Below are 16,695 nucleotides of genomic sequence, written 5' to 3'. Positions count from 1 at the left end.
AGCCACAGGAGAAGACAGGAAATGCCTGCACTCTGTCTCCATGGCTGAACTCAATATGCTGATGTTACACAAGCTTTCCAGTGGCTACGAGAGCTTGAAGGGCATGGTGGGCAGAGTGTGTCCCTGGCAGCGTGCCTCTCCACCAGAGCTGGCTGGAGCTTAGGCAACAAACCTCATCAGAGTTCCTCATATAAAACCCTGCTCTTCGATGAGAAAGCCGAGCCCGACAATTACAATTACTCTGTTATCGATCAGTTTGATAGCTTAAATAAAGAAAGCCAAGGGTGTAAGTACTATCGAAAGTCTGGAGAGGTATTTCAGCTAAGGTGTAATGTTTTATTTCCCCTCATACTCTATCACTGTCTTGCTGGAGGCTCAGTCGGGTTTATTACATTTTAACATAAAGCTTAAAACACACGCTTCATTTGTTTTATTTATCCTGGAGTTGTCCAGTTATAAATGCTCAATAAATGTCCAATCCTAAATGCCCAGATATTAATAATAATAATAATAATAACAATAATAATAATAATATCAACAATCAAAAACATTTTTTAGTTATTATTGTTATTATTATTATCAACAATATATGACATAAATTATTGATTGTGTTATAAAATAACACATTTTAAAAATAGTATTAATTTTCAAATAATAATAATAATAATAATAATAATAATAATAATAATAATAATAATAATAATCTTCATCATCATCATAATCTTCATCATCATAATAATAATATTATGATCAACAACACTATTCAACATGTAGCATAAATTATTGATTGTGTTATTAAATACATATTTATTTTGATGGTAATACTACTACTACTACTACTGCTACTACTACTACTACTACTACTACTACTACTACTACTACTACTACTAATAATAATAATAATAATAATAATAATAATAATAATAATAACCATCAAAAAACTATTTGTAGTATGGCACTAATATGATAATAAATATCACAGATTTACTGTTTATCTGAATCAAAAGGTAATTACTGCTGTTGTTGTTGTTGTTGTTGTTGTGCTGTAATATGAAGCAAATCCTGTCACACATCATGCCGCTTACACTATGATAGAAATCCATGCTGACAATTTAACACAATACAGCACTCTAGTGAGATTTCCTATGAGAAGTAAACATGCTAAGTGCCAAAATATTCCATATAATGTGAAGCATCATGTGATGAAAGAATAGCAAGCCCAATATAACTCCCAGTCAACTCTTTATGCTTCTAATATACTCATATCCACCAGTTTCCAAGTCTGGTCACCCACTGAGAACTGTTTGTAATTATGTAATGTACCAGTGAAGCTTTGGCCGAGATCCAGGCCGTGGAATAAAATACACACTTCCGTCCTGTATCCAGGCTCTCCCTGGCTTTTTTTTTTTTCCTATTTTTTTCTTGTAGCTGTAAACCATGTTCAGAAGCGATCAATATGCTCTCTGGTAGAGCAGCTAATGCACTTGCCGCTGATTCTGCTCAGCATGACAGCAGAAGACAAGCCTGTGTGGAGTGTTTATTACAGACTGTCCGAAATGAGAGGATTGGGAAGGAGAGTCAGTCAATTGTTCACCAGCACATGACAGAACAAGTTAAGTGTCAGCAACTTCCACCTTCAATATAGATATACAGCTATATAGAGAGAAATTAAGCTATCCTGGTTAATATGATCGAGGTAAATGCAGGTGCCAGTTTATTTATTTATTTATTTTGGGTCACACATCCATGCTAAATCCTTGATTGAACAGCAAATCATTCTGGTGGGAATCATATTGGCATGTCTCAGCATGTCTGTTTTTCCCCCTTAAACACAGCTTTATCTCCTCCTCAGACTATCAAAATGCTAATATCCGCTCTGCTTGAAAGGCAGTGTCATTTTTTTCCCCAGCTAATTTTTCCGTGATAAAAGAAAAAACTCCTTTTGACTTGCAGTTGAGATCGATAGCTCAGCGAAGCTTGAACTATATAAGCTCACAAGCTGAAGGTGACGTAGATGAAAAGGTGTAAGGAGTACCAAGGCCTTGTATCCTTGCTGGATCCTAGTCAATAGGTGCACGAATAGAAATTCTGCTATATTAGCCGTTACTATTAGCATGCCATTAGCACTTACATTTATTTATTTATTTATTTATTTTGGCGAGATGCATTCATGAGTGGATGAGCAAACATGCAAGATGCACTGTCAAATTTCAGTGCAATCAAAATGCATGCTGTGAATTGCTATCAAGAAGCATCTTGACATTTGCTCAGTGTTATCACTTGTTTATCATTAGCATATAAGTCACTCGATTTGGTATTTGGAGATTTGTTCAGAAATAATCCGAGAGACACTTCTAGAACATTTTAGCGGATATTTGAACTCAGTATCATTGTCCAGCTTGCATCAGAACTCCTGTTCATGTGAGAGCAGTATGAGTGTACAAACCCTGACAATATTGCAGTATCTATGTTTCCTCTGACCAATCAGTGATCGCCAGAGTTCCAAACAACCAATGACTGATCTTCAATTTTGTCAACAACCAATAATTAATCACAAATGTTACAAAAACAAATAATTCATTACAAATGCTTCCCAAAAATCAAATATATGTTTACCATTGTTAAAAACAATCAATAACTGATTACTGTCGATTCCAACAACAAGTAACTGATCACCATTGTATGCAATGACCAAAAAATGTAAAAAACACGAAAGCTGATCCCAACTGATCCTTTGTTCCTAACGATGAATCACTGATCCCCATGGTTCTGCACAACCAATCACTGATCACCAGTGTTTACCTTCAAACAATGACTGATCCCAACTGTTACTAACTTGATCACAACTATTTCCAACTACCAATCACTCATGATCACTGCTACCAACCACCAATCACTCATCAGAACTGCTACCAACCACCAATCACTCATCAGAACTGCTACCAACCACCAATCACTCATCAGAACTGCTACCAACCACCAATCACTCATCAGAACTGCTACCAACCACCAATCACTCATCACAACTGCTACCAAACACCAATTACTCATCACAACTGCTACCAACCACCAATCACTCATCACAACTGCTACCAACCACCAATCACTCATGATCACTGCTACCAACCACCAATCACTCATCACAACTGCTACCAACCACCAATCACTCATCACAACTGCTTCCAAATACCAATCAATCATCACAACTGCTACCAACCACCAATCACTAATCACAACTGCTACCAACCACCAATCACTAATCACAACTGCTACCAACCACCAATCACTCATCACAACTGCTACCAAATACCAATTACTCATCACAACTGCTACCAACCACCAATCACTCATCACAACTGCTGCCAACCACCAATCACTCATCAGAACTGCTACCAACCACCAATCACTCATCACAACTGCTACCAAATACCAATTACTCATCACAACTGCTACCAACCACCAATCACTCATCACAACTGCTACCAACCACCAATCACTCATCACAACTGCTACCAACCACCAATCACTCATCACAACTGCTGCCAACCACCAATCACAACTGCTACCAAAGACCAATCGCTCATGATCACTGCTACCAGCCACCAATCACTTATCACAACTGCTACCAACCTCCAATCACTCATGATCACTGCTACCAATCACTAATCACAACTGCTACCAACCACCAATCACTCATCACACATTTTTTTGGTGTCTGTTTCTGTTCACTCTTCACTCCCATGAGCCACAATTCGCCTGTACGCATGACTTAAGTGAAGAGGAAATACATAGATATATAGATACACATACTTTCTGGTACAGTATATTCTATTCATCTACTCCAAATGTAAACATATTCTGAATATTCAATCGATCATGACGATTTACTCAATATGCAAATCGGCCTGTGACATCATCTACCTCCTTCTAGCGACTCTTTCAGCATGCATTAGCTACTTTCCACTGAGAAGACTTGGCAATCGCTGCTTGCAGGCTTCTAATTGCTTTTGCACTCATTACAGATATACTATATCACATGCTTCTTGCAAGCGGCAGCCAGAGTTTCCACTCTGTGGAGTGGTTGCTGTAAGATAAGATGGGAAAGAGCTGCCATCTTCTTGACTTTGAGGGCAATGATGGAGAGGTAGAACCAAATCAATAATCTAATTCCAAGACAGACGTTCTTGAGATGCGCATTCTCCAATATCAGTTGCACTCTAATGTGTTTTTTTTTTTTTGTTTTTTTTTGCTGCCGTGAGCATTCTCATACTCGTACGCCTTCCACTCCTAGAAGTCTTTCAGGTCAGTAGACGGAGGTCATGCGGAGTGTTCGTGCCCTCGTGATTGAGAAATGAGCATCGGTGGATGTCACATTTTCCATGAATAAAACCGTCTTTGTTTGAACTTTCCCTTGAATCCTCTTTGAAGCTTCATTCAGGATTGCTTCAGGTTTCAGCAAAGTCACACTCCTTCAGCGTTCGATGGATCTCGTCTTTCTCATTGTCAAGCATTTATCTCTTTCTTCTTCTTTTTTTTTCTCCTTATCAAACAAAGTTTCACTCTCTTCCCAGGATATTCCATTCACACTCACTTCACTTGAGATTGCAGCCCACCAGAGCAGAGAGTGGCGAAGTCCGGCTGCTGATAATCTCATAGCTGCTCGGTCGGGTGGGCCGTGGCGAGGTTTGACTCTTCTGTGCGAGTCGGAATAAAATCGATGGACTTTGTCAGGGAGAAGGGTGCAGACATGACAATTTCTAGACTCCCTATTGTAATCACGCCTGACTCACTGGGCGTATGGATGCTGTTGCTTATCCTGCAGTTCTGCAAAATGAAATCTGAAATTAAACAGAATGGCTGCTATGGAAAAGGAACATGGTTTGTGGAGCAAGAGCAATCCCAGTTGGCAACGCTCGAAGGAAAGCAGTAAATGAAGGCACTTCATTTTCAGTTGCTTCATTTGCTTCATGCCTGCTGGATTGTGTTCATAAAGCTTCCACAAAATGATTTGTTTAATAGTCCATTTCATTGAAAGCAATATAAAGGAAAATTACAACCATAAACATATCACTTTGTTCCTACTTCATGCTGATCGATCTGGGAGATAAATTGTTCCTATACCCAAAAACATGATTTTGAAAAGATTAATTGAATTGGTGGTTGGGTAGAATTGCTTAGCATTACACTAGATTTCCTATTATTTCTCAGTACTCAGTAAAACAGCATGATTGGTGGAGTGTTACACTCTGTATGAGCTCAGCCCAATGTTTGTCTTCTATACCAGTTATTACAGGTTGTTATAGCACATGGTACCAGAAAACCTGTAGCCAAATAACCCTACAGCACATGCTAGCTGCTAGCTAGTCTCAGCCTCACACAGTCTTCCTTTTGTGCAGTTAGCAGGGCACTTCTGCACATCGACACTATGAGCTTTTAAAGAAGGTTTATAGCATCCTAGTATCTTTAAAAAGATCTAGTAGTTGGTAGTGCTGAGTAGACCAGATAAACAAATGAAAGACTGTTGAACATCCATGGCTGCTCAGAGTCTAGCCGCTAGGTGATATTTGTTCATGTTATTGAGATGATGTTATACAGTGATGTAAATTAGAGGTCTTCAAGGGTACACTTAGATCCGAAAACCCGAGGCCCGACCCGAGACCCTAGCGGGTCCGGGTTTAAAATGTTTCACGTGTGACTCGGACACGGGTCGGGTCTAATAATAGCTGCATCGGGTCTCGAGTAATTTAAAATAAATGTGTTTTTACCGAACAGACCCGAGAAGACCCGAACTACTGTATCTCGCGTGTGTGCATTGACTCGAGTCCTTTTCCAACCGCTTCTCTGTTTTCCAAGACTGCTTGTGACATCGTGTGACTGGCGGTAAGCTAATTTTCATTGAAACAGACCTGTCAATCAATTTTGAATCCAATCTGTAGCGGTTACTTTAGTTTAGAGTTACGCAACATTTGGGTCCAGTCGGGTTAAAAAAATTGCCGTCGGGTCGGACTCGGGTCTAATTATTTTTTCGGGTTTGTCTCGGGTCGGGTCTTTATTAAAAAATAAATAAATTATGCACGTCAGGTTTGGGGAAAAAAGGGCTTTGGGTCACTTTGGGTCGGGTACATTTTTTTAGACCCGAGAAGACCTCTAATGTAAATCAAGGCATAGAAATTCACTTCAATCTCATTTGTGTAATAGGAATGCAGAAATTCAGAAATTTCAAATTTAATTGATCTCCAGTGAGCAAGCCAGAGGCATTAGTTGTCAAGGAAAAAGTCCCTGAGCGTCCCATGTGAGACGATATGCGGAAAAAACCTTGAGAGGAACCAGACTCAAAAGGGAACCCAGTCTCATCTGGGCTATTATTAATAAATTCCTTTCTATACTATATGGTTAAAATCTATTTAATTCTTAATTAAATCTAAATGTTTCATTTGTGCTAGTTTCTGCCCTGCTAGCAATTTTAGGTTTATAGAATATTGAGAATGTTTTGTTTTTACAGTTTGCCTTACATAATGTTGTTACATAAAAATGGTCACATCGTCACATGTATTATTATCTACTGGCCATTTTACTGGTTGCCAATGACACACCCTTGAATATTGTCTGAGGCAATTGCACATATGTGGAATGTCCATAGAGAAAATGATCTATGAGCTAAAGGTTTGCTTTATTCTTCTGTCACTGTATTAGCCTCATTATCTCCTGCTGCTTCTTTTTCTTGACATTCCTTCTATCCACCCCATGTCGGTGCCAGGAGAGTGCAAGTGCCCATGTTGATGGAATATTTCCCCAGTGTGTAATTTTAGGGAGCTGGTGTGGCCATCCTGTAATGGATTGTATACCTAATAGGCAATGAAAGGAGCAGGGAACTGGGAATAAAATCCTAATGACTCTGTCAGGGTAGTGACGAGGACCGATGTGCTCCAAAACCCTGTATCATGGCCTCGGACGCCCCCTGGGTTTCTTCTTAATTCTGCAGGCTGCCTGTACACTAGTCCTAACAGTTCTGACTCTGCACTTCGGCATCACGGGATCGTTGGGGTATTAGGCTTCAGAGCGGTTTTATCCACACTTAGACCGAGCTGCAACCTGGAAAGCACACGAATATGCAAACGGATCCTGTGTACACACAAGTAAGCTTCGTATATATGTATATATATATATATATATATATATATATATATATATATATATATATATATATATATATGTATATATATATATATATATGTACAGTGCGAGCTATGCACATGAACAGAATGAAGACCAAGCTAACTACCATGTGTCTGGGCTCTCTGAGGCATCAGCATCGTGAGAATGAGATGAAGGCAGTAGAGAGCGCACACACACACACACACACACACACACACACACACACACACACACACACACACACACACACACAAATACAGCTGTGTTGTTGACACCTGCACTCAGTGACTCACAGAAAAAGCTCTGAGAGTGACAAAGTGGCAGCGTTGGCTTGCTTCAGGGAGTGCGCTGAGGTGAAAAGGTCCTCTGCATGTTAAAAGTCAAAAGCACGCTCAGTATTTCAAGGCTCAAGTGCGCTCTGTCTCTCTATCTTTCCTTCTCTTTGTCTCATTTTTCTCAAATATTCATATTTCTGTCCGAATGCTACTATTTTGTGTTATTTTGAATTATAGTAGTGTAGTGACTCTTCCATAAGGTGCAATAATTTATTGGCTCCTACTCGCTGGTTTGTCAGAAGAACAGATGTTGTCTTCCTGCAGAGGTGGCAGGCACGGGCACATTTAGCGTGCGTGCCGCAGGGCATGGAGCCTGCCCCTGCGCCAGCCACGAAGCTGGAGCTCATCCCAGACTGACGCCTAGCACTGCCACCCAGCTGTTAGCATTGCTTTCACATTCAGCTTTATTTATAGCCGATATTCTACAAATAATTCAACAAAAAAACAAAAAAATGCTTGTTTGGTTGATATGGTTTTGAAGTTTATTAGACACAGGCCAATCAGAGTAATGAAGGATAGAGAGACTGGGCTGAATGTGTTCGAGATAAAAACAGAGTACCTTACAGGGAATCTATGAGGACAGGCTGTGTTTGGTGAGTTGTAGGTCAGGTCAGATTATCACTTCCTGTGAAAGTAGGGACTTTAGAGTGCAAAAGTACCAGACTCTCTTTTGCTTTCTTTCTCTCTCTCTCTCTCTCTCTCTCTCTCTCTCTCTCTCTCTCTCTCTCTCTCTCTCTCTCTCTCTCGCTCTCTCGCTCTCTCGGTCTCCTGATTATCATATATTGTGTCAGAATTAAAATGGTGAAACGCTTATACTATGAGGCCCATATTCAACTTGTTATAACTGTGCTTAGAATTCTTTGTAAAATGTCATTACTGGGTGCATCAGAGCTTAATTGAATATGTTATCTTTCAATATAGGCAAATAATAATACATTATGTAGTTACTATTACATTACAATTTAAGTTATTTTGTACTGTAATATTGAAATGTTTATTTTAATTCATTTATTCATTCATTTTCTACCGCTTATCCGAACTATTCTCGGATCACGAGGAGCCTGTGTCAGGCGTCATCGGGCATCGAGGCAGGATACACCCTGGACGGAGTGCCAACCCATCACAGGGCACACACACTCTCATTCACTCACGCAATCACACACTACGGTCAATTTTCCAGAGATGCCAATCAACCTACCATGCATGTCTTTGGATCGGGGGAGGAAACCGGAGTACCCGGAGGAAACCCCCGAGGCACGGGGAGAACATGCAAACTCCACACACACAAGGCGGAGGCGGGAACCGAACCCCCAACCCTGGTGGTGTGAGGCAAATGTGCTCACCACTAAGCCACCGTGCCTCCCTTAATTAAAAATGTATTTATTTGTTTGTTTGTTTATTTGTTTGTTTGTTTAGCTTTTCTCTTGATTTCTCTTAGTTGCTTTGTCTTTATGTGTGCTGCTGTAACACTCTAATTTCCTCTCAGCATCAGTAACCTGCTGGTTTATTTCTTAAAAAATGACCAAATATGCAGCAGGACAAACACGTCAGATTTTTTTAGAACAACAGAATAATGTACATTTTAGAATAAAAAGTCTTTCGCCACACATCACAACTTTGGAGCCTGAGGTCAGAGCACAGGGTCGGCCATGATACAGCATCTCTGGAGCAGTTCAGCATAAGGGCCTTGCTCAAGGGCCCAACAGTGGCTGCTTGGCAATGCTGGGACTTGAATCACGATCCACCGATCAACAACCCAAAGCCTAAACCATTTGAGCCACCGCTTCCCTTTTTTAGTGACCATAATCTCTAGAGTAGCTACTCAGTTTATTCATTAGCTAAAATATTAGTGAAAAAAAGTGGGACAAGTTTAGCCCTCTGGCTAATGACAAATCAGTGAGGCATAGCTCCTCTGGCGAAACATCAGATGTTAACATACTGTTGTGACTGTTTTGGAATGAAAGGCAGAAGTATAAATCGGGAGACATTTTCATACACACATGACTATAACAGATGCTAACCTCAGGCTAGAAAACTGAAATATTCTCATCATCGCAATCCAGTATATCACCCAGTCAGTGTCAAATAGCTCCCTTGTGCTCGTGTTCGGCAAAGACAGCAAGGCTACATTCTGATCGTCATGATGATGATGATGATGATCATCATCATCAGGGTTCATATTCATTCTTCTGGCAACCTGTTAGAACACTTGAATTTGCTTTGGTTCCATTATTGCCTCGCGGTACACGGTAATAGCTTTTCAGCAGAAGGGCAGGATTCATAAACATTAGACAACGCTGGTGTATTGGTGTCATTTGGACATATTTTCCCCCGACTTGCTGTGGAGGAAGAAATCTGGGCCTGTCTCCAGAAGAACACACAAGCTGTCCAATCTGCATTCTGTTTACCAACACACAGCTTTTCCAACACCAACTCTCCCATTTTCTGACCATCAAAACCTTCATACATCTCAAGCTGCTATTCACAGCTTCGTGTTCATTTTATTATCGTACACTTGTGCTAAACAGCACCATGATTATACACGTCCACACAAGCTTAGTTATACAGGGGACAAAAAAGCATCTTGTGTGCATCCTGCTGGTGGGACGCTTGCTTATTTAGCCTCTCGGTAATGGGATGGGCTGCGTGGTGTGGTTAGCGCACCGGGTGGTCAGGGCTGAGCCTGAACCCAGACCAGGAAAAGCCCTATTCATGAAGGCTGTATTTTAAGGGCTTGGAGAAGCCGAGTAAATAAAAGTATTTCTGAGCTCCCATACAGAGTTCATGGCCATATGCGCTTTCCCATCAATAACTAATTTAGAGCAGACACATTCAGGGTGAGCCAGAGTAAATACACCAGAACATTGGGGTTCTTTGATGCACACAGTAAAAAAGCAACACAGCATCATTAGATCAATCAGAACGAGTGAATGAACGAATCGGTTGTAAACGAGTCGGCCAAAAAGTCCACATTTTTGTCTTAAAATAGTCATTAAATATTTATTATCTCACTCATTAGAGCGGCAGAAATATTTAACACTCTGGCTTGGGCGTTCAGAGATATTACTATCTCAGCCACAAATCGTTTTATGAATTTATCATAAGGAACTTGGATTGTTCAGAGTTTAAATGCAGTGCGTATCGATCGCACGGGACCCGGTAGCACATAAATAACACAGCTAGTGCAAAGCGACAGCTCATAAACCTCGTATATCTCTTTGCATTGACAGCAATAACTTAAAGGCGCTCGTAGAATGCTCTAGCATCACGCAGGCTATCAGGAGGAAACCTGGCTTCTGCCACCCACCGGCGCGCTCTGTTTGCTTTGGTTCGACACACTCAGCAGGGTCGGAAGGTCAGCCCCTGGGACGTGACCTCTGTTTGGTTAGGTTGTGGAACAGGTCCCGGCTTGTGTACGGAATCCAGATGGCTAAAGCCCTCGTCTTCTCGCTAACCAAACACGGCTACGCATGCAGGCATGCATGCTCACGCACGCTAACCCACACTCACACCTAAACACACATTTACCCAAACACTCAGAGTTGACAGGCTCTAAAAGAGACGCCCGGGCTGACTGCCTATTGATAGCAGCTATTTATTCATACGCAAACACTAGTCCTGCAGCTCGAAGTCCACTCGTTAGGCAGGCCTTGACAGGACCGATGTTATCTTTCGCATACAATTAGACACAAAGCAGAGAGGTCAGGTTTGTTGAATGCATGCAAGTAGGATAGCATGGCGGCTAATCAGAGAGATTTCTGATATTAGACGACTGAGGGGGGGAATTATTAGACGAATGACAGACTTTAATGAGAGAGAGAGAGGGAGAAAGAGAGAGAGAGAAATAAGCTTGTTTGCTGATTCACTAGCTTAGGATATCAGATGAGAAAAGAAAAGATAAACAGATAAATAAAATAAACTTGTCGTTCCTGGGAGGCCGTGCCACTCTGTTTGTATTTTAAATATAATCATCTAAGCCTTTACATTAAACAGAAGAGATTCGTTACGGACTACACCTTCATCTATTCCAATCTTTTTCCAACGAGCGACACTCTAAACGGTGCTTTGAATGATTCCTGTTGCTGTGTCAGTCATCAGCATGATGGGACTCTAGACTCTTGCTGCTGCGGGATTCATCTATTATTTTATTTTTTCGTACTTTTTTCGATACCGCGTCCCGTCTCACGTCAGGATCCGGCCTGGAATTTCCAATTTAAATGCAAATGGTGCAGGACATCACAAAGAAGCCGGGAATAGAGAGAAAATCATTCTGCAGCCCTAATGAATTATATATTTTAATTAAGTGGAGAAGTGAAACGTTATTCGGCGCCGTGGCCGTAAATAAAGAATGAATAAATAAAAATGCAAGAAAGTGAAGGAAAGAGCAAAGGCACTCTCTAGGCAGGGTTTTTTTTTTTTTTATAATATCTTCAGTGCCACAGCGTGACTTTAAGAAAAGAAAAGATTCCGAGCTGTCAGATATCAAACTTATTTTTCCGGCGTTTAACAGGCTAAATGCTACGTACACGCAAGAGAGCAGGAGCACAATTCAAGAGCAGTGACAGAGCAATGCAATTTTAATTTCACTGCTGTCAGGGCATTTTATTCCTGTAATGCTGGAAAAAAAATGTTGAGTGTCAGTCAAGTGCCTGAGAAAGATCTGCTTTTGAGCTCTGCTTGGATCCGAAAGTTTTCAAGAAGCCAGGTTACGTTATCCGTGACTTATTCATGCTATAAATGTTATTCATTAGAAATTCTTTCAGAAAGGACAGGAGAGGAAATGACAGCAGGAGAAGAAGTAGTGAGAGTCAGCAGCCTTTAGCTGTTTATTTCGAACCAACACACTTACTGAGTGACGGCTTGTCATTAGCATAAAATACGGTCTTAAATAGCGTGAGTGAAGACGTTAAATACCATGATGGAGTAGCGCTTCTGAATGCTTGATTGTGATTGGTCAGAAAGTGTTGAGCTGGGGATGTGGTAGCCTAGTGGTTAAAGTGTTTGGCTACCATTCGGAAGGTTGTGAGTTCGATTCCTATGTCTACCAAGCTGCCACTGCTGGGCCCCTGAGCAAGGCCCTTAACTCTTAATTGCTCAGTTGTATAAAAGTGAGATGCATTAGTCATGGCCTAATGGTTAGAGATTCTGACTCGTAATCCTAAGGTTGTGGGTTCGAGTCTCGGGCCGGCCACGACTGAGGTGCCCTTGAGCAAGGCACCGAACCCCCCAACTGCTCCCCGGGCGCCGCAGCATAAATGGCTGCCCACTGCTCCGGGTGTGTGTTTACGGTGTGTGTGTTCAATGCTGTGTATGTGCACTTTGGATTGGTCAAATGCAGAGAGCGAATTCTGAGTATGGGTCACCGTACTTAGCCGTATGTCACGTCACTTTCAAATGTGAGTCACTCTAGATAAGGGTTTATTCTAAATGTTGATTCGTTTAATCGTAGATAAGCAGCAGATCAGACATTATTTACATCATCATTTTTTGCTAACATGAAAAGGTTCATTCGTTTTCTTTTTAGGAGTTAGCATGTGTGCCTCACACGCTGTGTGTGAGTGTGTGTGTGTGTGTGTGTGTGTGTGTGTGTGTGTGTGTGTGTGTGGAGGGGTGTTAATTCTGAGTCTGGTTCCTCATAAGGTCTCTTCCTCATGACATCTCAGGGAGTTTTTCCTTGACACCTAGAGATGTACAGTAACTTCATTTTAAACTTTTACATTTTATTCTGTTTTTATACTTATGGAAAGCTGTTTTGGAACAATGTGCATTTTAAAACGTGCTATACAAATAAACTGAATTGAATTAAATTGGTTCCTTCTCCGATCCTGTGTATGAAGAATCATTCATGTTCTCCCTGTGAGTCAGGGGTTTCCTCTGGGTTGTTGGGTTCCTTCCTTCGGTCCCAAACCATGTAAGTTGTAGGTTGACTGGCATCTCTGTATTGTTTGTGTGATTGTGACCTGTGATTGATTGGTACTCCGTCTCATAGGATGGACTCCAGGTTGTTTGTGACCCAGAGACGAATTCAGACTTCAGATGGCAAGATTTCTTAAAGTTTATTCAGAAACATGAACTTGACACGCAAATTAGACACCAGTTGTCCAGTTCTCCCAGTATTTAGTGGCTTCTCCTTCCAAATTGGTCAGGGACAGGAGTTAGTATTCTTTAATCTAAAAGTCAGCATGAATTTAAGGAAGGACTATTCCTAATCAGAAGAGGTAGAAAGAGAAGAACTGGATGTATTGTTCTGGGCATGACTGAGAAGAAACTGTGGCTAACATAAATGGTGATTAGAAAATAACCCAACAGTAGAAAAAGCAATACAGAGGATGGATGGATGGATAGATGGATGGATGGATAAACGATTTAATAGACGACAGATGATTTGGTAGCTTTTTGAAGTTTGGGAGTTTGAATACCAGGTCCACCAAGCTGCCACTGCTGGGCCCCTAAGCAAGGCCCTTAAACCTCAATCGTATAAAGTGAAATAAAAATGTAAGACACTTTGGATAACGGTGTCTGCCAAATACTGTAAATGTAACCTTCGAGAGAGAGAAAAAGAAAGGCTGGTGGGAGAAAATCGGTTGAGGAACAAATGTATCATGGATGTTATACAACATCATACCGTAACTCTGGATGGATAGAAAACGTGAAAATAAGTCTAGAATTCTAGTCTTTTGTAAGCTGCTGTGATATAACGGTACTAAAAAACTCTTCAGCATGTGTGATAAAACCGATAAAAGCAGAATTATTGATGGAACAATAAAAGGTTAACGCAGGTATTTATTCCTTTAGTTAATTTCATATGTGTTAAAATGGTCTCTTCAGGTCCTACCATGATTTGGTTGGGTTTTAATCTCCCTGTGGTTTCTAAACACTTCATAAAAAAATGACTAAAAATATGCATTAAAACAAAAGCCCTGAATCATTTGCATTTATTTTTTTCTTACGGTTTGTTAAAGCTAACCGATGCCATAAATAAAGCTAATAAACACTTTAAGCATCGCTGTTTTGTTTTTTTTCTTGTGTGAACTAAGTGTTAGTACACCTCAAGTTTATTGATTCATTTCATATGCACTCGAAGAGACTCGCTATCTGTTTCTAATCTGCTGCAAATTTCCGTGCGATGAATCCTGAGTGAATCCAGTCTAGTGATAAAAGGCTAGCTTAGCAGGCAGACACATAAATTAAGCTATAATAAGTAGCAGACCAAAAGCCAAACATTCTCCATATTCACTGTGTGGACAGATAAAAGTACCGCACAAATATTATCTTTGCACCACGCTCACTTAATCTGTTCGTGTCAGAGCTTAAGGAGAGTTTGTTCTTTTGGCAAAAAAGCTCTCATGAACTGGGGCTAGGCTACGCAAATACTGTTAGCATGTTAGCTCTTATGGCGTGTCACAATTTGCTGTTTAACGAATGACTTCTTGATGGGATTCAGAAAGAAAAATGAAACGAGTGCAAATGAATAAAAAAAACCTTCGTCTTCTGCTGGCGCTGCCTCCTGTGCTTAACGGTGGGGGGGGGGGGGGGGGGGGGGGGGGGGGGGGTTTTTGTTCATGTCTCAAATGGTGAAATATTGCACATCTGCTTCTGAGAGGAAAAAAATATCCTTGTGTTGTTTTAACTTTCGGGTCTTTTTAATGTTCGAAATGCGGGACATGCTTCGAAAGCTAGACTGATACCTAGGCCCTGGGAGGTGTTGTTCTTGGTCTGGGTTTTAATGCTCCATTTGAGAGAGAGAAAGAGAGAAAGAAGCGTGAAGAAGGGATGGGATTGGAATTTTACACATGTAGTACTGTACTTCCTTTTAAAATGACAGAGCCTGGCATTGTGCTTCTTCTCCTTCTCTTTGGGGTTTTTTCCACTCTTTCTCTGTACCCTGAGGCCAGAGAGGTCTGAGGTTGAGGTCAGGCTTCTTTCGGCTTCCGTCGGCCCTTTAAAGGCACGTGTGTGTGTGTGTGTGTGTGTGTGTGTGTGTGTGTGTGTGTGTGTGTGTGTGTGTGTGTGTGTGTGTGTGTGTAGTGAGTAAAGTGAGCGCTCCATGTAGACACTGAATCTCCTGAGCAGCCTCTGTGAAACAGAGAGAGAGAGAGAGAGAGAGAGAGAGAGAGAGAGAGAGAGAGAGAGAGAGAGAGAGAGAGAGAGAAAGGGAGGGAGGATGAGTGATATTGTGAGGAAGGGAGGGAGCGAAGGCGCGAGAGCAGCGTAACGGCAGAGGATGAGGAGGCAGTCAGAGAGGAGAGTAAAAGAAACAGAGAGAGACAGAGGAAGCTCCTCATGTTGACTCGGCATCAGTGGTGCTGGGTTTTATACCAGACTGGCTGGAAGTTCACCGTTGCCCCCGTGTGTGTGTGTCTCTACAGATGGCCAACATTGTGACGTCGGTGTGCTACGTGGTGCTCGCAGCTGTGGTGGTGGTGTATGCCCAGCGACGTGGCCAGCAAGGTAAGACATCCTCCCGCTCTGTTCCCTCAACTTCCTCCACCATGCGTTTTCCTTTCTTTTCTCTTACACGCCCTGGGGGTGGGTCCAGACTTTTACAGCTTTTAGATATTGATCGATTTAGAACTGTGCTCGCTTTGTTTTATTTAGCTCTGATATCACGTCTGTCTTTTAAAGGACAACTTCAGCAGCCCAGTCTTGATTGCTAAATTCATATGTGCCATTATAACAGACAGGAAACAGAAAAGCGGAAACTTGATAAACGGTATATCCTTCATTCAAAAACACAGCCGAGTCACCGTAACATTTAAACACAAAAGTTTTATAAAAATGCTTTTAATACACTAACAATCATTGTGGTTAGTTTTCTTCCTTAGAAATGTGATAATGTGACGACACATTGCCCCTTTTAAAGCAGCATCTCTGAGATTTCGAGCAGAGACAGTGGATGAATTGCACATGTTTTGACCGTGTTTGCACAGGGGAAGTTCAGACTCATGCTATACAAGTACTTAACACATTTACAGCATTTGGCAGACATCCTTATCCCGAGCTACATTTATTTTTATCTCATTTTATACAACTGATCAAATGAGGGTTAAGGGGCTCAGAGGCCCAGCAGTGCCAGCTTGGTGGACCTGGGATTCAAACACACAACCTTCTTAGCTGTAATCCAACAACTTAAACACCAAGCTAGCACATCCCTACACCTCTGAGGTTATCTATCTATCTGTCTGTCTGTCTGTCTGTCTGTCTA

General features: G+C 41.3%; 1 protein-coding gene across 2 annotated transcripts in view; it reads left to right on the top strand.

The window, feature by feature from the left end:
• The window catches only part of cntfr (ciliary neurotrophic factor receptor), a 182,168-nt gene that overhangs the window by 49,757 nt on the left and 115,716 nt on the right, over positions 1–16,695 (top strand). The window contains exon 2 of one of the 2 annotated variants that reach the window (XM_027140971.2): positions 15,860–15,941. In XM_027140971.2, the coding sequence (XP_026996772.1) occupies positions 15,860–15,941 (82 nt within the window). Of the gene's footprint in view, positions 1–15,696; positions 15,942–16,695 lie in introns of those variants that run through there. The other variant, XM_027140972.2, reaches the window with a different exon arrangement.

The sequence above is a fragment of the Tachysurus fulvidraco genome, chromosome 20 (assembly GCF_022655615.1).
Source record: "Tachysurus fulvidraco isolate hzauxx_2018 chromosome 20, HZAU_PFXX_2.0, whole genome shotgun sequence".
Lineage (NCBI taxonomy): Eukaryota > Metazoa > Chordata > Actinopteri > Siluriformes > Bagridae > Tachysurus > Tachysurus fulvidraco.
The sequence above is the reverse complement of the archived record's forward strand: the minus strand, read 5'-3'. Positions and strand labels throughout refer to the sequence as shown.